The 23851-nt window shown below is 38.7% G+C and overlaps 2 protein-coding genes across 3 annotated transcripts in view; one reads left to right on the top strand and one right to left on the bottom strand.

Annotated features, from left to right (window-relative positions):
• The window catches only part of LOC132819114 (mucin-2-like), a 65206-nt gene extending 61786 nt beyond the window's left edge, over positions 1 to 3420 (top strand). The window contains exon 5 of the mRNA XM_060830497.1: positions 808 to 3420. Within this exon, the coding sequence (XP_060686480.1) occupies positions 808 to 855 (48 nt within the window). The 3' untranslated portion in view covers positions 856 to 3420. The remainder of the gene's footprint in view (positions 1 to 807) is intronic.
• Positions 3421 to 8242: 4822 nt separating this feature from the next.
• Positions 8243 to 23851, bottom strand: part of LOC132819115 (rho-associated protein kinase 2-like) — a 56284-nt gene continuing 40675 nt past the window's right edge. For both annotated transcript variants that reach the window (XM_060830499.1, XM_060830498.1), the window contains exon 12: positions 8243 to 11463. In XM_060830499.1, the coding sequence (XP_060686482.1) occupies positions 11324 to 11463 (140 nt within the window). In that variant the 3' untranslated portion in view covers positions 8243 to 11323. The remainder of the gene's footprint in view (positions 11464 to 23851) is intronic.

A 23851-nucleotide genomic window follows, 5' to 3' on the forward strand; every position in this document is an offset into this window, starting at 1 on the left:
ATGCTCCATTCAAGCCTCCTCCAACTTTTCCTCCTCTAAATCTAATTTTGCATATCTATACTTTTTCACTTCAATCATTTACTGCTGAACATTTTTTAAATGTCCCATTGATTTGCATGTAAGGCTGCCAATTTTGTTATCCATTTTCTCAGGTTCTATCATCACCACCACCTCAATTAATTTTCCTCTAATCTATTTAACTGGTTCTATCAATCTTACCAAAACAAACTGCAAATGCTGGAAATCAAACAAAGCCAGAAATTGTTGGAAAAACTCAACATGTCTAGCAGCATCTATGGAGAGAAAGCAGAGTTAATGTTTTGGGGCACGTGACTCCTCCTTAGAACCCTTTTTGGCCCCTAGGTTGTTGTTGTTTTCATCTTTTTAAGATCCGTTTCCTTTTTTATTCTGTCAACCATGAATAATTTTGAGACTGATGCACATATTGTCCTTTAGGTGATATCAAACAAACACAAAATACTCCAATGTCTTAACTGAAACCTGCATTGCCTGTAGCCACTCTCTCTTTTGCAGAGGGTTAGGGGAAGTGGAGTCTGTATTGGTGCCAAGATGCATTTAGGTGCACAGTGATTTGGTACACTTTGTGCCAGTAATTTCTCCAGATGGGTTAGTTTTTGTCACTTCTATGTTGCAGAAGTAATGGTCATGGCAGAGAGCAAACAGTAAACTGTGCCAGTGCAGACGGTTGATTATGAGAATTTATTTTTAATGGTAAGGTGGGGAAGGAAGGTGGTTAGTGGAGTTTCATAAAATAAGTCTTAACATAATCTTTGCTTCATTTACCAGGATGACATGATGGAAGAGGATACCCCTTTGTCTCTCTACAGCTACTAGAAGTCTGCTGCCAACAAACTCATCAACTTGCACAATGTTGCAACTACTGTGTTTTGAAGTATTGTTAGCTGGCATGCTAAGGACTTTGTTTTTGCAGTTTTCTTTTACGTGAGCCAAATTTGCATTTAAAATGTGTATTTGCTGTGTTTTTTTTTTGAAACCCCCATTTGGGGAACTGCTAGGATTGAACATTGGTCAAAATTAAGATTTATTCCCTGCCCAAAATATTACCCTTTTATATCCACGGACCTTTTTTAACTATACCTGTTTATTCAACCAAACTTGTAAGTTTGCAACTTTTTAAAAACAATTAAGAGGCCAATGATGATCATTCCTGTATGTCTAAATTTTTAGGAGAAATTGCTGTTGTCCATTCAGGTGCCAAAGGAACTAGGGGGTCTAAGATTTGCATTAACAAATATCAGGAAGTCTGAAGATTTACTCTAAATGGTTTGGGCCTGTTCTGGTCAACCTAATGTATCATATTATGAAATTGTACTTCATAGTTAGCACATGTGGGTTGATTTGAACTCTTATTCTACCAAAATCTTTATCATTTGCACTCAATGCTGATTATGTTTTTGTTTGATCAGGAAGTATTGGTGTTGTAAGCAACTACTTGGAGGGAATAAAACTAGTTCAATTTTCTTACTTGAATTAAATTTTAAAATTGGATGATAGAAAAACCTTGATTGAATTTCAAACATTTTGGAAGAAAATGTAATCTTTATTTCCAGCTTCCCTAATAATGTAGGGAGCTATATTGCACCATAATGGATCAAATCACACCACCAATAAAGGGAACTGAAATGTGGAAATTAAAGGTGTGATATGAATCAAAGGTATGACTTGTATCTAAAAGCCAATGTTCTCTTGGATCTGTAGTTTCCTCCTTAATCTAGATTAGTTCTTCTACCATTGTAATGCCTTTGGTTCAAACCTTTTGATTCCAATTAATTCTAGTCCATGTCCAGCAAAGTGAACAATTCAATTACGTTATTATAGCCAAATCAAACTTTTTTGTTACTGGTAAAGCTACAATGAGAGATGTTGTCTTGGTTGCAAGTTCCATATATATTTTGAAAGTTCGGGGAATGATGTTACATGATTTGCAGTAATTCTTTGAACTATTATTAGGGTGCAGCCCTAGAAAAACTTTTATTTTACAAGCTAATTTTTAAAAAAAAGTTCTTGATGCAGTCTCACTCAGATGTCTGTTGTCATAATTGATTCAGCTGGGAAAAAAAATTATGGCAGGAGGCTTAAGTTGTAATTGAGATTATTCCTGTTTAGTTGAATGTGATCAATACACATTGAATATCAAGTTTGGGGAGTTCACTTTTTTTTCTCTGTCTACCTTTCTATTTGTAACAATGATAAATTTCTGTAAAGTTGTAATGTCTGACCCTCTCCAAATCTGGGATTAGGGGTGCTTTTTTGTTCCAACCTTTAGGTAAAATGTTACCTAGTTCAAAGTTAAATACCCAGGATTCAATTCAAAGCTGAAATGGTTATAGACTAGTTTATTGCAGATTTATTATTTTCTGGTATAGATGTCACTTCCTTCATTTGTCTAATATTTACACAACAGGTACATGAGAGTTTCATATTTTGGGTCGTGTAGAACTGTTCATGGTTGTCATAGAGATGGATCGCATGTTTTTCCTTTTAACCTTGCATTTTACTTTTATTGTCATAATTTCTTTCAGGTTTTATCTTCAAAAATTGCCACCATGAGCATGGTTCAAATCTTTTTACCCTAATCATTTATAGATCAAGATTATGCTTTACGTAATCGCTCGTTTCCACAGGAATGTAAATTAAATGTAATACATAAACTAGAGATCTAACCAGATAAAGGCATTTCCAAAGATCCTCTAAGCCTATTTCACCATTCTAAGGTCAAAGCTGATGAGTGGACACATGTGTGAATGAGAGAGGAAAAATTACTTGCTGATTTTGCTCTTAAGTGACCTAGCTCAAATTTTAATGTGAATTCTCTTTGTTCTGTATTTTTCTCACCAGAAGTTCTGAGTGTACCCTATCATCATCCAGTATACCAGTGTCTCTCCACAACTGAAGCATCACTTCCTCTTTTGTATTCCAAATCCCTTGATGGACCATTCCATTTGCCCTTTCATTACCTGTCTACACAAACCTTCAAATCCAATTTGCAGCTTTCCCTAGAATTAATGAGAGTAGTTGTATTTCTGGCCAATTGCAATCATAAGGTGAAGGATTGTGAGTACGTTTTCAGGGTTTTTTTGAGGGGGAGAAAAGTACATGTCAGGTTGCGTATGTTTGCACTGAACTGAATTGTTAAATACTTGTAGTAGGGCTGAGAAACACACTGACTGCAGTTTATTGCTGGATGATTTGAGATTTAATCATTTAAACAAGTTAACCATGCAAGTTTTGTGGTGTTGGTTATTTTGTACTATAGGCTCCTTTTCCTTGTGTAAAAGTCATAATTCAATGCAGTGTTGTTGATTTTTGTCTGAGACTGGACAGGGTAGAATATTAAATGCTGAAAATGTGTTGCTGGTCAAAGCACAGCAGGCCAGGCAGCATCTCAGGAATAGGGAATTCGACGAGCATAAGTCGAATTCCCTATTCCTGAGATGCTGCCTGGCCTGCTGTGCTTTGACCAGCAACACATTTTCAGCTGTGATCTCCCGCATCTGCAGACCTCCTTTTTTACTAGAATATTAAATGGACAAAGTGGCTGCAAATTTCCTGTTAAACATGGTTTTTTTTCTCTTCAATCATTCCTTGAAATCAAATGCAATAAGTATAGGCCTAACCAATACATATGGAGAATTTCTATTAACTGGTGCATGGTGTGCTTACACAATGAATGATCCAAAACAATGATGAACATATGCCCCCTGGTGGATTTCAGCTATCAGGTGGAAATAAAGGAATAGAAAATATTGAAATTGGTATGTATACAAGGTTCTTTTTAATCCTCACATTTTGTAAATAAAAATCTGATTCCCAAAAAACCTGTTTAACCTACTACTATTTCACTTCTGTTTGCTACACTCTTTTGCCTCTCTTTAACAAATGAATCTTTTCGAAGATTGAGTTAGGGACAGAAGAGATGTTGGGTGTGTCTGTCTGCCTGCGTCTCTCTCCATCCCAGATCATTGATTAGGCCAATCTTTAATTCACATGTTGGCAAAATTGATTTGTTCCTTTTTAATGTTCGGGAAACATTAATTCAACGTATCTTTGAACTGAACTGTCAATAAAGTAACAATTTTAGTTGGATACAACAATCTAGCTCCTTAAATTTTTCATGTATGTTTGTCTCCCACCCCCAAATTTTCAACTAGTTGACTGCAAACCTACTGGTCACAAGGAAATGTGCTAAAGCAGAAGTTGCTAAAAGTATCAAGGTTATAGGTATGGGGGAAGAAACTTGAAATAAATTAACTGATCAAGTGACTGTAATAATTTGAAGTGATAATGCAAAATCTGTAAGAGTTTAAATCAATACCTGTGCTGAATTTTAAGTACTCTTATGAGGTCATACCTCGAGTACTGCTGTGCCTATTGTCAAGAGGCTAATCAAGATTAGAACCAGCATACTAGAGGACAAGGTTGATCCTAAGAAAAGCTTTCGAGGAATGACCAGTGCCCTAATGGTGTTCAACTTCACTGGTTGTGAAATAGCTAGATCCTTTAATGGTGGGGTAAACATTTTATGTAAGGAAGAGATCAAGTAGCAGCTGCCTAAATCACATGATTTTGTCATTCTTTCTGTACTTTGTTCCAGGTTTCAATTGTTTCTTTTCAATTTTTGAATTTTACAAGAATGCAAATAGTTTGAAAGTTATTGTACTGTGATATCAGGTGACACAAGTTAATGTAGAAACAAAAACAGAAATTGCTGGAAAAGCTCAGCAGGTCTGGCAGCATTTGTGAAGAGAAATCAGTTCATGTTTCAGGTCAGGTCACCCTTCAGAACTTGTGGCAAAACTTGTATTCTGATAAACTTGCAATCTAAGAAGTCTGTTACCTTACAAAGGTGTCTGTTTAGCAATGGTACAAATTACCACACCTGATGTGAAGGGAGACTTGCAGTGAAACATCCTGTAAACTAGCATTTAATAAACCTTTTAGCTGGGTGAGTAGTGTGGGTGAATTGCTAATACTTTTAAGGATGAAAGCCATTATTGTTGTATTTTGTCTTGTGCACAAATGTGATGCCAGTTATGTTTTGTTAAAAATGAGAAATTTCAATGTGGTATCATTAAATTTAAAGTGTATGATCACTTTCAAATAGCAATTTTCTGTCATAACATGCAACTACCAAAGGTATTATGCGGTCCAGATATTTGCATTTTACAAAAGTTCTGTTTAGCCACTAGTAAAACTACACAATCAAGAACACGTTGTGAGAGAAATTCCAAAAGTTAGAACTTGCAGTACTGAGACATCAAACTCATTGGTACCCTTAGTTACATTCCTATTCTTTCCTTCCTGTTCTATGAATACGATTACCAGCCTGCTGGTATTGCCAATTTGTCATTTTTAGTGCAAACTTTTACTTTTTTTCAGGTCCGATTTTGTTTAGAAGGTTAATTATTTCATAATCCTTTTGTGATCTGCATTTTATGAACTGAGGAGGTGCCTAGTTTGCACTATTTGATTTTTTTTCAAGAAAACAAAGCTGTGTGGAAGAATTTGCTGCAAATGTTAGTATAATGTTAATTTCCTATGGAATGTATGTCCTTGACAGGAAGTAGGAAATGGAGTATTCTGATTAAAGAGTTGTTAATTTTATACAATTGCCTTATGTTTTTATTTTATTAAAAATTGGTTTTCTCTTTAACATGATGTTTGTTCATTCATTCATAAAACTATACAGTTGGGGAAGAGAGTGCTTAGCAAGCTATTCTTAAATGCTTTGGGATCTGGGCATGAACAAATAATAATCTTTGTTTCTCCTTTTATCTCTGTCCTGACTTTAGTCTCAATTAACTTGCTAAAAGGGATGACTTAAAAAAAAAAACCGGCAGCAACAGCACAGAATTCTTCTTATTGAACAATTTTATTCTTTAGTGTTTGTTATTGTAATCTATATGTTTGGACTTTTATGGCACACCTTCAGGATAGTGTGGACATCAACCACAATGGACACTGTTATGCACACCCCTGCTCATTATTTTAAGCCCTAAATTAAGTGGGCTGCTTTTACTTGTGATGTTAAGTCACTTTCTCTATAGTCCAGTAGTAGACTAATGAAGAGACTGACCCATTAAGACAAAATGCCATGACTAGTTCACTGCTGGACTTTTAGTTGAAAATGGAAGGTACATACGAAAGCAGCCACTGGTCTAATGCTCAAGTATTTATTTTGGTAATCTGAGTTGAGCTAAACTTTGGACCCAAGTTTAGGGAGCTTGTTAAGGTTTGATGTTGAATGGTTGTCAAAAGTGTTGTGAAACTTGAAAGGGTTCAGAAAAGATTTACAAGGATGTTGCCAGGATTGGAGGATCTGAGCTACAGGGAGAGGCTGAACAGGCTGGGGCTGTTTTCCCTGGAGTGTCAGAGGCTGAGGGGTGACCTTATAGAGGGGTACAAAATTAGGAGGGGCATGAATAGGCTAAATAAACAAAGTCTTTTCTCTGGGGTCAGAGAGTCCAGAACTAGAGGGCATAGGTTTAGGGTGAGAGGGGAAAGAAATAAGAGACCTAAGGGAAAACTTTTTCACACAAAAGGTGGTAGGGTATGGAATGAGCTGCCAGAGAAGTGGTGGAGGCTGGTACAATTGCAACATTTAAGAAGCATTTGGATGGGTATATGAATAGGAAGGGCTTGGAGGGATATGGGCCGGGCGCCGGCAGGTGGGACTAGATTGGGTTGGGATATCTGGTCGGCGTGGACAGGTTGGACCAAAGGGTCTGTTTCCATGCTGTACATCTGACTATGACTCCTAGCAACTTTGGCAATCACAAACACCTATTTGATTCTTCTGAAGTTTTTCTCTTGAAATTCACAATTGTGCATATTAATGTAAATATGTCAGTGAGCTGTGCAGGTTCATTGTTCTGATATAGAATTAGCTGCCTGCAAAATGACATTTTGATTACCTTGTGGGTTAGCTGCATCATATGGCTAGTTTTATTTCCCCCCAGTTCTACATTCTTTTGAAGGAAGTAAGCATTGCTGGTAAGATCAACATTTATTCCCCATCCTTACTTGCCCTGGAAAAGTGATGGCAAGCCATGGTCACCTTGAATTCATGCAAACCATAGGGTAAGTACTGTGCTGTTAAGATGGGAGTTCAATGATTTTGACTGTCTCAAGTGAAAATTAATTTAGTTCCAAGTCAGGAGAGGAACGTGCAGGTGGTGTTCCCATATGTTTGCTGCCCTAGTCCTTCTAGGTGGTTGTGAATATGGGTTTGGAAGGTGCTGTTGGAGGAGCCTTGGTAAATTACTGCAGTGCATTTTGCATATGGTGTACACTATATAGTAGCAAACATTCATCAGTTACATTTTGTAATCTTTAATTCTGGTAAGGGTTTATAGTTAACAAAGTTTAATTAGTTTGAATTCACATTGGTCCTGAAACCTTTGCTTTCATTCAGTTCTCATCCTCTCCGCTTAGAAATCCAGATGATAGTTGCACAAAGAGACCACTTCAGCCTACTATATGCATCACAGTATTTACTAAAGCTATCCAAACATTTTGACAACAATGATTTCTCCCTACAACCATGCATCAATTTTAATCCACTTTTCCCTTTTAAAAATATGCAGCAATGCCGACCTTTAAGTATTCCTTGTGGTAAACATTTTGTTTTATAACTAAACTTTTCCTCCTCTGATTTCATAAACTCTTTTTATCATAGTTTTAAACATGGTTGAAACAACTCACTTCTGAACACAATTTTTCCCTGTGCATCTTACTGGAATTTTAAAAATTAAAATCTTATTTCCCTTTTTTAAATCTGCTTTTAATGTCAAAATATACCAAGTCTTCCTAGTTTCCCTTTGGGTCTTAACCAATTTTGTTTGCTGTATTGCTCTGATGTTCTATGAAAATCGAAGGATATGCCTATCTATTGCCCATGAATTGGGGGAATGTTTGAACTGTTACTATCCACTTTCAATAAAGGAAAACCACCAGCTATCACATGAGAAACTTACTGAGGAGGTTCTTATGGTGCAGTGATAGTGTTCCAATATCTGGGCCAGAAGATCAGATTCAAGTCTTACCTGTCATGGAGGTGTCATAACTCGATTGAACAAGCGGTTTCCTTTTTATTTAAAAAAAATCTAGCTGAGGGTTTTCAAATCTCACATGAAGATTAAGAAATATACACAAATAGTGAAATATTTTTATTTTGAACAGTAAATTATTACTTTCTCCAGATAACTGTTTACAGACATTTAAAAGTTTAGAAATTTGTCTCTGAAATGCTTAAGAATAGTTGATTGCTTAAAAAAAATCCATTAAATTTATAGAACATGATAAAGAATCAATCTCTTGTATTTTCCAAAATGCTTACTGTGAACAGTGGCACTATGCTTAAGTTGGTTCACTTATTTGCTTATGGTATGTAGGCATTGGCTAAGCCAATGTGTACTGCACATTCCTAACTGCCTCAAGAAAGGTGGTGGTAAGCATCATATGTTAAAAGTATATTTAAGATTTTACCTCTGTTTTCCAAGTACTTTGCTAGGCTTGAAATTCTTAATTTTATGGAAGACTTTGATTTTACACAAGTAATAATATTTATTTAGAATGCCTGGAATAATACAATGCAACTTGCCATTGAAAACCTCCTTGCAATAGTTCATTTGTCAGATATAGCCACTAAAAGGTTAAGTACCTTTTCTGGTCAACTGAAAGGTCAGTGGCAAAACTGAAAATATTTTGAACAATAGTTACTTTAACTACTTTGAGATTTAAGGCTGCATTAAATTTCTAATGACACTTGCTCTACACCATTCGCGTTGATTATTTAAATGTAAATGTTCGTTGTTGTGTTACTGCCATATATTTTACCTGTGATTACTTCCTGCTATCTGAACTACCACCAAGCTATAGCTGAAAACTAGGAAGAAAGAGCAGTATAGAAACTGATGCAGTGAGTTTAGTGGCAGAATCCTGCAAAATGGGCTACTGTATCACAGGTTAAGAGAGACAATGTTCTAATTCTAGTCTGTCAGGGTTACATAAGCAGTCTCTGAGGGGGGAGACATGAGTAATTGGACAAAGAAGGAACCAAAAAGCTTGTTGTCATCACCTCCTCATGGATCAGGTATTTCATGAAGGGCTTATGCCTGAAACGTAGATTTTCCTGCTCCTTGGATGCTGCCTGACCTGCTGTGTTTTTCCAGCACCACACTCTCGACACTGATCTCCAGTCCTCACTTTCGCCTATTTGTACTTTACTGCCAAGTTAATGCTTCTTACTAACTGCACACTTAAAATGACCCAATTCTACTTTATTGGTTATTATTAATAGCATTGAAGAATTACCAGGGCAATGGACTCACTGGTAGACCATTGTCATATTCCAGGTGAAGTAAAGTAACTGTACTGAGAGTAACTGGGAGTCTAAGCCTCAACCTCTGACCGCTGTAAACAGCAGTGCAGGAAACAAAACCACCAGCTTCGCGCAGGAGCAGAATACCAGCCACCTCCCTCGACTGAACCCCATCTGGCCACTGTCTACACACCTGGCAAAAATGCCTGGATGGATTATTTAAATGAAGGTAACCTTCTATTGACATTCCATACTCTGGTAAGATAATAAAAGGTCAGAGGTAGGTGGGTCATGGTACTTCAGCCAGGATACAGGGCCAACAGATTTGCGGACCTCGTGCATTGAGAAATTTCTTTTTTCAAAAATTCATATGGTAAGGTCAGCAGTTACTGCCTTTGAAGCAAGCTAAGTTGAAGTTGGCCATCAGTATGTGAAACATCACTTATTCAATGCAATGTCTTGATGCCTCTTACTTTAGCTTGGTATTAATTATCAGCTGATCATGCTTGTGAAGGCCCTTGGAATGCCTCACTACAGTACTATGTAAATTCAAGCTGTTATGATATATTCACATACTTGCAGTAACTGTTACACCAATGGGTGCTGCAGTTACTCATTTTCACAGTTCTGGCTGTCTTGCCTTCATAAAATTGGATGTTGCTTCCTAAATTTTGTCAGGTAAGCAAAATCCAAATATTTGCCATTTTAAAATATTAGTTTTATCACCTATTTGTGTTTTATCTCCTATTTATTCCAACGTTGCTGTGTGGCAGAAAGAAGTAAACGATGAATTCTGCTAATTGTCCACTAACACCCTGTGCTCAGATTTATTAACTGATCTCATATGAAACCTAGTGATAGTCCTTTTTAGAAATCCTCGATATAGCACACCCCAATGTAGCATTACCCTTGTACATTCTGTTAATTCTTAACCAGATAAAAATTTGAAGTTGGTCAAGCAAAGGTTTTCTTTTGGAAAATCCATATTGGCAACTATCTTTGTTGTTTCAGATGTTCAGTACTTTCAGAAAAGTGACTAAATGATGTCCTGTGAACTTGATTATTATCTAAAAGTAATACCAGCTACCTGCCAAGAAGGTGGAAGAGGAAATAAATGGAGCAACTTTAAAATTAGTGAATCTGATACTAAGATTGTGACTACCTCAAAATTAATTAGCCAGAAGACTTTTTGAAAGCCTAGAAACTTTAATCACTCAGATTATAGGAGCTTTCTAATTTAATAGATCAGGCCAACAAGGGAAGACTTGCTGCTGAATGTGGCAAACTGAAATGAGACCAGTGCCTTCCTCAGTTTCACTACTCCTTTGTCTCTCATCCCCTCTCCTACCTTCCTTTTGTACATTGGCTGGCCATTGTTCAATACCCTACTTGAGCCCTGTTACAATGCTAGTGGAGGCTCATTATATCAGTGACCACACCTACTCACATGAATTACTCCAATTTTAACAAAAAGTCAGTGCACTTTTAAATGTGTGTATTGCCACAAAAAAAAACTTGCATTTCTTTCCGACCAACTTATTCGAAGAAACCAAACCTATGCTTTCAGAATAGGTAATAAATGATGGCAAGATCTGAACAAACCCTGGTACTAAAAATTCTTCCACATTCATTCAAATTGATGTCAAGTCTGAGCCCCACGTTTCTTCCCTCATTCACTTGTAAAAGTTTTTAACCAATTTTTGGATGTTTTTTGCTTGGGACCATAAACAATGTTGGAAAAAAAACTGAAATTGCTTTTTTTAACTCTGGATCAAGTATACCTGAAGAATAGATATCACTGTCAGGAGTAAAATAGAAGTTATTGCCTTCGACTGGGAGAATCTTGATTTAAATATTAATAAGGTGCAAATCTTTGAATATGTTAGAGGTCTTTATGAGAAATATTGCAGAAATGTCATTCTGCAACGCTGCTGGGTTTTTGTTTGAAGACTCCAAAATTCAAGACAGATCACTGAGAGTTAGTTCAGGTGGGTTGTCAGATAGTCCTCCTAAGTCCACGCTGAAATCTTCATCTGAATAACTTGTTCTTGGTTCGTTCTCACATTCCTCCATACACAAGGCAGACCTGTACTTGGCACCTATGTTAGAACAAAATATTTGAGTTAACCATCACTTGTTGACTCTAGAATGTCTTGTTGAAGGGATGCTTTATAAACTAGTGTTGGAACATCCAACTTAATTACTTTCTAGTTGAGTTGTTGTCATTTTAAGTAAATGTTAAAAAGCAGCACTCATTCTGCCATCTGCCATCCTCTGTATCTAACTTTTTTTTGCAATATCATCTAGTTTCATAGTTATCAGAATTCTGCTTGTTATTATTGAAATGAAAACAGATGAAAAACTATGAATCATTTGTTGCTATTCAATTTCCGTAACTATAGTGAGTAGTTTTTCATTTATTTTCTTTCCATTTATTAATTTAGTAATGAATTACACCAAAACATTTTGTAGCCATTGCTGGTGAGGCTGTGCCACTAAACTGTTGTAGTCCATTTGGTGTAAATATAGCTACAGTGTTTAGGTGTTCCAGGATTTTGACCCAGCAATAGTGAAGGAATGATCTACTTCAAGTCAGGACAGTACTGGAGGGGCAAGTTACAAGTGATATTCAAAGTTTGGAAGATGCTATTGAAAAAGCCTGAGCAAATTCTTAGTGTGTGCCATCTAAAACAGTGCACCTCTAGTGGCAGGAGTGAATATTTGATGTGGTGGATGAAGTGCAAATGCAGCAAAGTGCAGTTTATCACATTCCTGACTAGTGCCTTTAGCTGCTGGTTAGGCTTTGGGGATTCAAAAGGTGAATTACTTGTCACAAAATTCCCAGACACTGGCTTTCATAATCACATGATGTGACTGGGCCAGTTAAGTTTCTAGTGATACCTAAAATGCTTGTTTATGCTGGGCCATTCACTGATAATGACATTTGTTGGATATTCAAAGTGGCCATAAATACTGATCCATGTAAGATTTGAATTTTGCTCCTTACAGAATTTAAAGCATTATTATTCCCACTCAATTTCGGCCATGTACTGCACCACACGGTCTTTGGTATTGGAAGGAGCTGATGGTTGCAATCATCGTTCCTTGAATCATTTTGCCCCCACCTTTTTAAATTTTTGATGAAAACGCTCTGGTTTTATCTTTGAGCTATGATAGTTGACTGGGTCAATAGACCCATATAGAGTCCACAGTGATCATCCATTTTCCTTCCTGCTCTTTCTTCACTGGCTTTTTCTCTATCAACACCACAATTTTCAAACCTTCTACTCAGTTTCATGACTTTGACTTTGTTCTTCCCACCTGCTACGATCTCCTCAGCCCAATTTTTTTTTTCTTTAATCATACATACCCCACATGCTCTCTCCAACTCTGACCACCCTTCAAACCTCTTTACACAACTTCTTTTAGATGTCATGGCCATGGATTCTAGAATTCTTTCTCTGCCACCTGACTATTTTTCTCTTTCAAAACATTTCCTAAAACAATCTTTGTCATGCCTTGGGGTCATCGTCCCTTCAATGTTGTACAAGTTTTCAATATCCAGTTACTTTCACTTCTGAAATATTTGCAATGTTTGATTAGATTCCCAGAGTCTTCACACATCTTAACTCTGTGCAGCTTTTATTCCTAAGCCACTTTGTCTACTACTTTCTTCACCTTTTTAAAATCTAGCTATTTGTCAAAGCTTTCAGACAAGCCTCAGTCCTCTCACATAGCTCTACATCTTTCTTTTTGTTATTTTCCTCCTCTGTAAAGCTTTGTTTCTATACTAAAAATAAGTTGCTGTTTTCTTGTTTCAAATTTTTATTTTTATCCTTGTAATGATGCATTAGTGAAATAAAATCCACACATGAAAGTTTGTTTTCGTTCTCATATAGATCATTTCCATACAGATCTGCCATGCATTGACATTTTGATAAATTCAGTAGCTATACTGCAAAGTTCCACAGCTGAATTAAGCTGACACTCCGAATAACTTTTGGAATTGCTATCCCATACAAAAGAACATTACAGTGCAGGAACACCCCCTTTGGCACTCCAAGCCTGCGCCAATACGTATCCTCTATCTAAATTTGCCATCTATTTTCTGAGAATCTGTATCCCTTTGCTCCCTGTCCATTCATGTATCTATCTAGATAAATCTTAATTGACTCTATCTTTCCTGCCCCTACCACCTCTGCTGGCAACACATTTCCAGGCACCCACCACTTTCTGCATAAAAGAACTTTCCACGTATATCTCCCCTCACTTTGAACTCCTGCCACCTAATAATTGAGTCCTCCACTCTGGGAAAAAGTTTCTTGCTATCCACCCTGTCTACACCTCTCATAATCTTGTATGCCTCAATCAGGCTGCCCCCCCACCCCCCCAACCACCTTCTTTCCAATGAAAATAATCCTAATCTAATCAACCTCTCCTCATAGCTAGCACCCTCCATACCAGGCAACATCATGGTGAACCTTCTCTGCACCCTTTCCAAAGCATCCACATCCTTTTGGGCAATGTGGTGATCAGAACTGTACGCAGTATTCCAAATGTGGCCAAACCAAAGTCTTGTACAACTATAACATGACCTGCCAACTCTTGTACTTAATACCCTGTCCGATGAAGGAAAGCATGCCATATGATTTGTTGACTACTCTATTGACCTGTGTTGCCACCTTCAGGAAACAATGGACCTGAACACCCAGATCCCTGTATATCAATTTTCCCAAGACCTTTCCACTTACTGTATAGTTTGCTCTTTAATTGCATCTTCCAAAATGCATCACCTCGCATTTGTCCGGTTTGAACTCCATCTGCCATTTCTCTGCCCAACTCTCCAATCTATCTATATTCTGCTATATTCTCTGACAGTCACCTTCACTATCTGCTACTTCACCAATCTTAGTGTCATATGCAAACTTGCTAATGAGGCAAACTAAAAGTTCCTCCAAATCATTTTTGTATATCACAAATAACAGTGGTCCCAGTACAGATCCCTGTGGACACCACTGGTCACATGTCTCCATTTTGAGAAACTCCCTTCCACTACTATTTTGTCCTGTTGCCCAACCAGTTCTCTATCCATCTGGCTAGAACTGGTTGAGCAACAGTTGTATTAGGAAGTTAAGGCAATGCTGGAAATGGAAGTGGACTATGAATTAAAATAACAATTTAAAAAGTTAAATAATGGTATTTCTATTACCCCAGTATTTGGTCAGCTACACAAAGCTAATTATATGCATTTATTAGAGAAAATAAGGCAGGACCTCCAATGCTGGGAAGATCTCCCAATATCCTGGCTAGGAAGAACAGCTTTGGTTCTTGCCTACTATGTCCCATGAGAATGCTTCCTTTGATGTTGCCAACACAGGTACTATGTAAGCTTTATGGTTGGCTTGGCTCCTTTATTTGGAATCACAGACGGACCCTTATTAAGTTGCAGCTCGCACAAGTAAGGGGAGGTCTAGATTTTCCGGATTTCAGAAGGTACCAACCGAGTTCTCTGTTATATGTGGCTGATTGATGGTGGGTCACAAGAGACCCAATTTGGTTGGACATTGAGGCTTCCCAAGTAAAATGTCCCCTCATCAATCTATTATTTATGGATTAGAGTTATCATGGATCATTGTAAAAACCCAATTGTATTCAATACAATCTTGGTAAGTTGGGTATCGGAGAATGATGTGACAGGATGAGGGTAATTCGCAAAAAACCTCTCCTTCCACTCCTATAGTGGGAACGTTGGGATTTCAGCCAGGCTTGACGACGCTGGATTTAAAATTTGGGAGTCCAGAGGCATCTCCGGTTTGGGAGATCTGTTAGATGGGAAGGTCATAATGTCTTTCAAACAGTTGCATCAGAAGTTCAGGTTGCCTAACAAGGACCTTTTTCGATACTTTCAAGTACAAGATTTCATAAAAAAAAACACATTGATGACTAATCCGTACAACTAGATATGGAAAGGAGTGTGCTTCGGCCGATGGGAGCACCCTCGGTCAGTACTCTCTAGGTAATAAGGTATCGAAGGACATGGAACGGTTATTCAAAACTGGAATCAAGAATTAGGGATGGCAATCTCCTTCGAGGTGTGGGAGGATATCTGGGGAAAATGCTAGGAAGATCTCTATCTGTAATAGAACTCAGGCTATTCAATGGAAGATGCTTCATAGGACTCACATGGCACCAGAGCAACTTGCAAAGTTCAAGGCAGGAGCATCCCCAATGTGCCCTAAATGCAAAATAGAAGTTGATACTCTCACTCATTGTCTGTGGACATGCCATAAGATTCATAGATATTGGGACAGTGTAGCGAATGCCTTGGCAAAGATTTTGGAACAGAGATTGGGTTACACCCAGAATCTCTCCTTCTGGGCTTTCTAAATTTTCCTTCTCTAGATGCATATGGGAAGGAATTACTTACTTTTGTGCGAGGAAAAATATCTTGGTAAGTTGGGTATCAGAAAATCCCTAGGGACTGTCGAATTGGCACAGGACTGTTATGGAATATATTCTTCTAGACTTCCATACAAATATGGTGCACCAAAAAATGGATTATTTTACAGAACATGGCGGCCCGTTTTGAATTATACCAATGTAGATATATCGGCCATACTTTTTAGGGCCTTTGTTTAGCTATGAGGATGATGTTTGTTAGTTCGGAGGCCCCTGGGAGGAAGAATCCCATATAAATACGGGTTGTGTTGTCACTTAGTCATAGAGATGTACAGCATTGACCCTTTGGTCCAACCTGTCAATGCCGACCAGATATCCCAATCCAATCTAGTCCTACCTGCCAGCACCCGGCCCATATCCCTCCAAATCCCTCCTATTCATATACCCATCCAAATGCCTTTCAAATGTTGCAATTGCACCAGCCTCCACCACTTCCTCTGGCAGCTCATTCCATACCCATACCATCCTCTGTGTGAAAAAGTTGCTGCTTAGGTCTCTTTTATATCTTTCCCCTCTCACCCTAAACCTATGCCCTCTAGTTCTGGACTCTCCCACCCCAGGGAAAAGACCTGGTCTATTCACCCTATCCATGCCCTTCATAATTTTGTAAACCTCTGTAAGGTCACCCCTCAGCCCCTGACGCTCCAGTGAAAACAGCCCCAGCCTTTTCAGCTTCTCCCCATAGTTCAAATCCTCCAAATCTGGATACATCCTTGTAAATCTTTTCTGAACCCTTTCAGGTTTCACAACATCTTTCCGAGAGGAAGGAGACCAGAATTGCACGGAATATTCCAACAGTGGCTGAACAAATGTCCTGTGCAGTCCAACTCTTGTACTCAATACTCTGACCAATAAAGGAAAGCATACCAAATGCTTTCTTCACTATCCTATCTACCTGCAACTCCACTTTCAAAGAGCTATGAACGTACACTCCAAGGTCTCTTTTTTTCAGTAACATTTCCTAGGACCTTACCATTAAGTGTATAAGTCCTGCTAAGTTTTGCTTTCCCAAAATGCAGCACCTCACATTCATCTGAATTAAACTCCATGTGCCACTTCTCAGCCCATTGGCCCATCTGATCAAGATCCTGTTGTAATCTGAGGTAACCTTCTTCGTTGTCCACTCCTCCTCCAATTTTGGTGTCATCTGCAAACTTACTAACTGTACCTCTTATGCTCACATCTAAATCATTTCTGTAAATGACAAAAAGTAGAGAACCCTGCACCAATCCTTGTGGCACTCCATTGGTCACAGGCCCCCAGTCTGAAAAAAAACCCCTCCACCACCACCCTCTGTCTTCTACCTTTGAGCCAGTTCTGTATCCAAATGGCTAGATCTCACTGTTTATTCCGTGAGATGCAACTTTGCTAACGAATCTCCCATGGGGAACTTTGTCGAATGCCTTACTGAAGTCCATATAGATCACATCTACCGCTCTGCCTTCATCAATCCTCTTTTTTGTTACTTCTTCAAAAAACTTAATCAAGTTTGTGAGACTTGATTTCCCATGCACAAAGCCATGTTGACTATCCCTAATCAGTCCTTGGCTTTCCAGATACATGTACATCCTGTCTCTCAGGATTCCCTCCAACAACTTGCTCACCACCGACGTCAGGTTCACTGGTCTATAGTTCCCTGGCTTCTCCTTACTACCCTTCTTAAAGAGTGACTTGATGTAATTTTATTTTAAATGCATATTTATTTATTTATCCTTTTTTTTTCATTGTCAATAAGTTTTCTTTCTTATATCTTATTTTGTGTTTTGGTAGTTTATAGAATAGATTAGTAGTTAGTTTTTTTTTACAATATAATAACAACACCAATATAAAATTTAAAGTGGATAAACTTGTTTGTTTAAAAAAAAAAATTATTTTCAATAAAAATATTTACCACAGAAGCTAAATAGAGTGGCCAGTGCAGGTTTCAGTCCACAGGCCTTTGATTAAATATATGCAACAATTTAATTAAAGTTGAATTTAACAATGGGCAAATTCCTTTGTGGTTCAAAAGATGTTAAATGGTAGAACTAATAAATTTGTGTGAAGTTTTAATTTTGTATAATAGCTTGGGTGTACTTTGTGTTAAAATATGTACAATTCTGACTGTTAGCTACGTCACCTCAACATTTGAAACTTACTAAACTATACACATTCCAGCTTAATGTTAAAGCTTTATATTAGTTGACATGTAACTGTTCTCTCTCTCTTTGGGTTTTGTCCTCTTTACTGTTCTTTTAAATCTGCAGTCATTTAACCTTCAAACACTTTAAACCTCATGCTTGCAAGTTATTTTCCCAACTTCAACATGCTTTCCATCCCTAAAATTGATGAACATGTTTTTGCCCCCAAAATGTGTATCCAAGTTATAGGAAGTCCTTCAAATAACTGACCAGTCTCAGATTGCCACTTGTCACACTAACCTTTTTAAGTTGCAGCCTGGTCAAGAAGAAATGACAGTTGATCACATCACATTCCCCCATACCTCTATTTCCATCCAGCCAGGAATTACTGCCAGAGTGACCAGACAAGTCTACTTAATTGTGGTAATGTATCACCATTAATGATTCCTTTTTCTCATTTCTGCATAGCCAAGCTTCTTTGAACAATTCAACTGTCAATTTATCAAGTTGTTGGCCTAACAGCTTGAAATTTCTCCCATGTAATTATTGAGAAGACTGAAACCACTGAGTTTGGCCCCTACTATAAACTATACTCCTGTGCCCATTACTGTCAACTACCTGTAAACCAGAGATGAGCTTTGAACCATATATCCACATGGTTTGTGAAAACCAATTTCGACCTGCACAACAATTCTTCTGCTGAAGTTCTTATCCATGCTATCATTCTTTATATAGTATTTGACACGTCTGGTCAGCCTCTTGTGTTCTATCCTCTTCAAGTGAAGTCATCCAAAACTCCCACCAAGTCCTATTCCCACACTACCCCTGTGTGTTGACCTAATGTGCCCCCAGTTAATCTTAAAATTGGTGTTGATTTTCAAATCCCTCCAGTGTATTGTCTCCCGTCTCCTGAGATCACCACCTCCAGTCTCAACCATCTATTAACTCTGGGTTCTTCAGCATCTCCAACTTTAATCATTTGATTTATGGTCATGCCTTCAAATGTCCAAATCTTAAATTATAGAGTTACCTTCCTGAATTACTTTCTCTCAACTATAACTTCCTCCTGCTCTTTGTTTTGGTCATCTTCCCTAAAATCTCCTTATTGTGGCTTAGTGTTGTTTTGCTTTAGAAAAATATAGGTTAAATAAATAATCAACCTGTTCAGAGATGTTATTACATACCTTTTGGAGCAGGTGCGATTGAAGCAGAACCTCACTCCAGGTGCAAGGATACATTATACTACACAACACCATACCACAAGATTATAATTCTGAAGTGCTTTTTGATTATTTTATTACATTTAAAGGTACTATATTTAACTGCATGTTGTTATGGGATATCTATTTAATTACTCACAGCTGCCCTGGTAAAAGTTTGGAACAAAACCAAACAGGATGAAAAGTGTGAATTTAAGTGCCATGATTATGATACCCATGCACAATCTTCTGTGGATGGAAGGCACAGACTTGACAGACTAAATGGCTGTCTAAGTATTTTGATTTTTTTTTGGAAGGAGAAAACATTGTTTCATTTGCATATATATTTTAAGAGGACAGAATTACTGCTAATATTTTTCTACTGACAACTTGATGGATGAATTCAAGCTCTGCATATATTCTGCAATATAATATGAAAAGTTATTATATTGCAGAATGTAAATCTTGAAGTAACCAAAAAAAAACAATTTGCTTATGAAACTCTGTTTCTAGCAATACCTGTGGGAAGAAATCAGTGTTAACATTTTAGTCCGGTGATTCTTTTATCAGACTTACAAGCAGCTAGAACCTGCTGAATTTTGCCATCAGTTTTTGGTTCAGATCTCCAGCATCTGCATTTTGTTTTACCAAAGCATGCAGCTTAAAATGTAATTGTTTATACCATTTATAAAGGAAAACAAAATGCCTGAACTTCTATTAAGTATTAGCAAGGACAAAGGTTTTCCATGCTTTTGATAATTTCTACAGCCTCTATTGGTATCTTGTCTTCTCCTGACTCTCCTCAGACTGATACAGCTATGGCCCATAAAATATTCTGTTCACTGCACTGGATTTACTATGCTATTTGGAAAACATCTAAACTGGTGTTTATGTTCTGCATGAGCCTCCTCCCACACTTTTGTTAAGCCCATCAGGGTGGTACTCCTTTCTCATAATTATCTAGTTTCTACTGAGGTGCACTTATGCTATTGGGGTTACCTGTCCTATAAGATGATTTTCCCATTATGGAACCAGAATGGAACTATTAGTACTCTGGACTTTGAATGCAGCAATCTAAGTTCATATCTTGGTGGATCCTTAAAGTGTCTTGAAGGGCTTTTGTGGTGCAATGTAGTGTCCCTACCTTTGAGTTAGAAGGCCTGGGTTCAAGCCCCATCTGGACCAGGGTGTGTAATAACATCCCTGAACAGGTTTAGTAGAAAATGGTCTAAGAATCCTAGACTCCCCCCTCACCTTTGGTTTGCATTGTGCATAACAGGCTTCGCTTGTAAATAGTGAATTGGCAACATGGATGTTTTTATTGGCAATGGATAGTAGCTTTAAAGCAAAATCAAAGTCTGATTTTGCTGGTGGGAAGGTTCTCAATTGTGAGAGAACATTTCTAGGTAGATTTTGAAAAAAACTCAGGATCTTGTCATGCAGTAGTAGTGTCCCTGCCTCTGAGGCAGCCCAGGTCTCACCTAATCCAGAGGTCTAAAGAAAAAGCAGCATCATAACAGTGAGGTTGCCTTTCACAACCTTTAAAAGCTCTCATTACATAAGTTTAAGCACCCTGTACGACACACTTGTGGTGTAGTGCTGGTGTCCCTACCTCTAGGCAAGGAGGCTTGAGTTCAAGTCCCATCTGCTCCAGAAGTGTATAATATCTCTGAAAAGGTTGATGAGGAAAATAAAATGTAAGCACCCTCTGAGGGCTCTTTGTAGCAGTGGTAGTATCACAATGGAGGTGGGTAACATTTCTTAACAGGTTGATTAGAAAATATCTCTAAGCCCCATCCGGTCCTTTCTCTGTAGTGTAGTGGTTACTGCATTCACTTTATAGACCCAAAGGGCCTGGCTCAAAACCAGACAAACATTTGCACTAATTGCTTGTCACAATGGAGAATGGTTTCCTGATTTAAGGGGCTTTTTTTGGTGCAGTGTTAGTGTCCCTGTCTCCGAGTTAGGAGATCCAGTTTCAAGTTCCACTTGCTTCAGAGGTGTATAACAGCCATCTCCTCCTAAACAGGTTGATTAGGAAATATCTCTAAGCATCCTGTGGAGGGCTGTTGTAGAGAAATGGTAGTGTACCTGCTTTTGACCCAGGAGGCTCCAGTTCAAGTTCTATTTACCCCAATAGTGTATAATGACATCTCTGAACAAGTTGATTTAGGAAAAAAACAAATCTAAGAACACACGGACTCTTGCAGCCACACATCTGACCAGACTATTTGAAAATATCTTTTAAGTACCCTCTAGATAATGTAATCCTGGTTACGTTTAGAATCACAGAGATGTACAGCATCGAAACAGACCCTTCCGTCCATGCCGACCGATATCCCAACCCAATCTAGTCCCAATTGCCAGCACCCTGCCCATATCCCTCCAACCCTTCCTGCTCATATACCCATCCAAATGCCTCTTAAATGTTGCAATTGTACCAGCCTTCACCATTTCCTCTGGCAGCTCATTCCGTACACTTACCATCCTCTGTGTGAAAAAGTTGCCCCTTAGGTCCCTTTTATTTCTTTCCCCTCTCATCCTAAACCAAACCCTCTTGTTCTGGACTGCCCGGCCCCATGGAAAAGACTTGCCTATTTATCCTATCCATGCCCCTCATAATTTTGTAAACCTCTATAAGGTCACCCCTCAGCCTCCAACGCTCCAGCGAAAACAGCCCCAGCCTGTTCAGCCTCTCCCCATAGCTCAAATCCTCCAACCCTGGCAACATCCTTGTAAATCTTTTCTGAACCCTTTCAAATTTCACAACATCTTTCTGAGAGGAAGGAGACCAGAATTGTATACAATATTCCAACAGTGGCCGAACCAATGTCCTGCACAGCCACAACATGACCTCTCAACTCCTGTACTCCATATTCTGACGAATAAAAGAAAGCATACCAAACGCTGCCTTCACTATCCTATCTACCTGCGACTCCAATTTCAAGGAGCTAAGAACCTGCACTCCAAGGTCTTTTTGTTCAGCAACACTCTCTAGGACTTAAACTTTAATGGTAAAGTCCTGCTAAGATTTGCTTTTCCAAAGTGCAGTGCCTCACATTTATCTGAATTAAACTCCATCTGCCATTTCTCAGCCTATTGGCCCATCTGGTCAAGATCCTGTTGTATTTGGGGGTAACCTTCTTTGCTGTCCACTACACCTCCAATTTTGGTGTCCTCTGCAAACTTACTAACTGTACCTCTTATGCTCTCATCCAAATCATTTATGTAAATGACAAAAAGTAGAGGACCCAGCACCGATCCCTGTGGCACTCCACTGGTCACATGCCTCCGGTCTGAAAACAATCCTCCACCAACACCCTCTGTCTTCTACCTTTGAGCCAGTTCTGTATCCAAATGGCTAGTTCTCACTGTGTATTTTATGAGCTCTGACATTGCTAATAAGTATCCCATGAGGAACCTTGTTGAACGCCTTACTGAAGTCCATATAAAACACATCTACCACTCTGCCCTCATCAATCCTCTTTGTTACTTCTTCAAAAAACTCAAAGTTTGTGAGACATGATATCCCCTGCACAAATCCATGTTGACTATCCCTAATCAGTCCTTGCCTTTCCAAATACATGTACATCCTGTCCCTTAGGATTCCCTCCAACAACCTGCCCAATAAGGTGATTATCCCTTTCTTATTTCTCTGTTCCACCCAAATAACTTCCCTGGATGTATTTCCAGGAATATCCTCCCTCAGCACAGCTGTAATGCTGTCCCTTATCAAAAATGCCACTCCCCCTCTCTTGCCTCCCTTTCTATCTTTCCTATAGCATTTGTATCCTGGAACATTAAGCTGCCAGTCCTGCCCATCCCTGAGCCATGTTTCCGCAATTGCTATGTTCCTAACCATGCCCTGAGTTCATCTGCCTTACCTGTTAGGCCCCTTGCATTGAAATAAATGCAGTTTAATTTATTAGTCCTATCTTGTCCCTGCCTGCCCTGACTATTTGATTCACTTCGGTTCTCAACTGTACCAGTCTCAGATCAATCTCTTTCCTCACTATCGCCCTGGGTCTCACCTCCCCCCCCCCCCCCCCCCCCTTACTGCAAATTTCCCTGCCAGTATATTAGTCCCCTTCCAATTTAGGTGCAATCCGTCCTTCTTGTACAGGTCACTTCTACCCCAAAAGAGATTCCAATGATCCAAAAATGTGAATTCTTCTCCCATACACCAGCTCCTCAAACATGCATTCATCTGCTCTATCCTCCCATTCCTGCCCTGACTAGCTCATAGCACTGGGAGTAATCCAGATATTACTACTCTCGAGGACCTCTTTTTTAAATTCCTGCCTAACTCTTTGTATTTTCCCTTCAGAATCTCAACCTTTTCCCTTCCTACGTCATTGTCCACATTGGAACCAATGACATCTTGCTGGCCCCTCTCCCCTGTGAGGAAACTCTGCACCCTCTCTGAGACATCCTTGATCCTGGCACCAGGGAAGCAACACACCATTCTGTTTTCTCACTGCTGGCCACAGAAACGTCTGTCAGTACTTCGGACTAGAAAATCCCCTAATACAATTGATCTCTTGGAACCCAACATACGCCTCGTTGCATTAGAGCCAGTCTCAATACCAGAAACTTGGCTGTTCATGCTATGCTCCCCTGAGAATCCATCACCCTCTACATTTTCCAAAACAGCACACCTGTTTGAAATGGGTATAGCCACAAAAGATTCCTGTATTAGCTGCCTGCCT

This window comes from Hemiscyllium ocellatum, chromosome 9, assembly GCF_020745735.1.
Source record: "Hemiscyllium ocellatum isolate sHemOce1 chromosome 9, sHemOce1.pat.X.cur, whole genome shotgun sequence".
NCBI lineage: Eukaryota > Metazoa > Chordata > Chondrichthyes > Orectolobiformes > Hemiscylliidae > Hemiscyllium > Hemiscyllium ocellatum.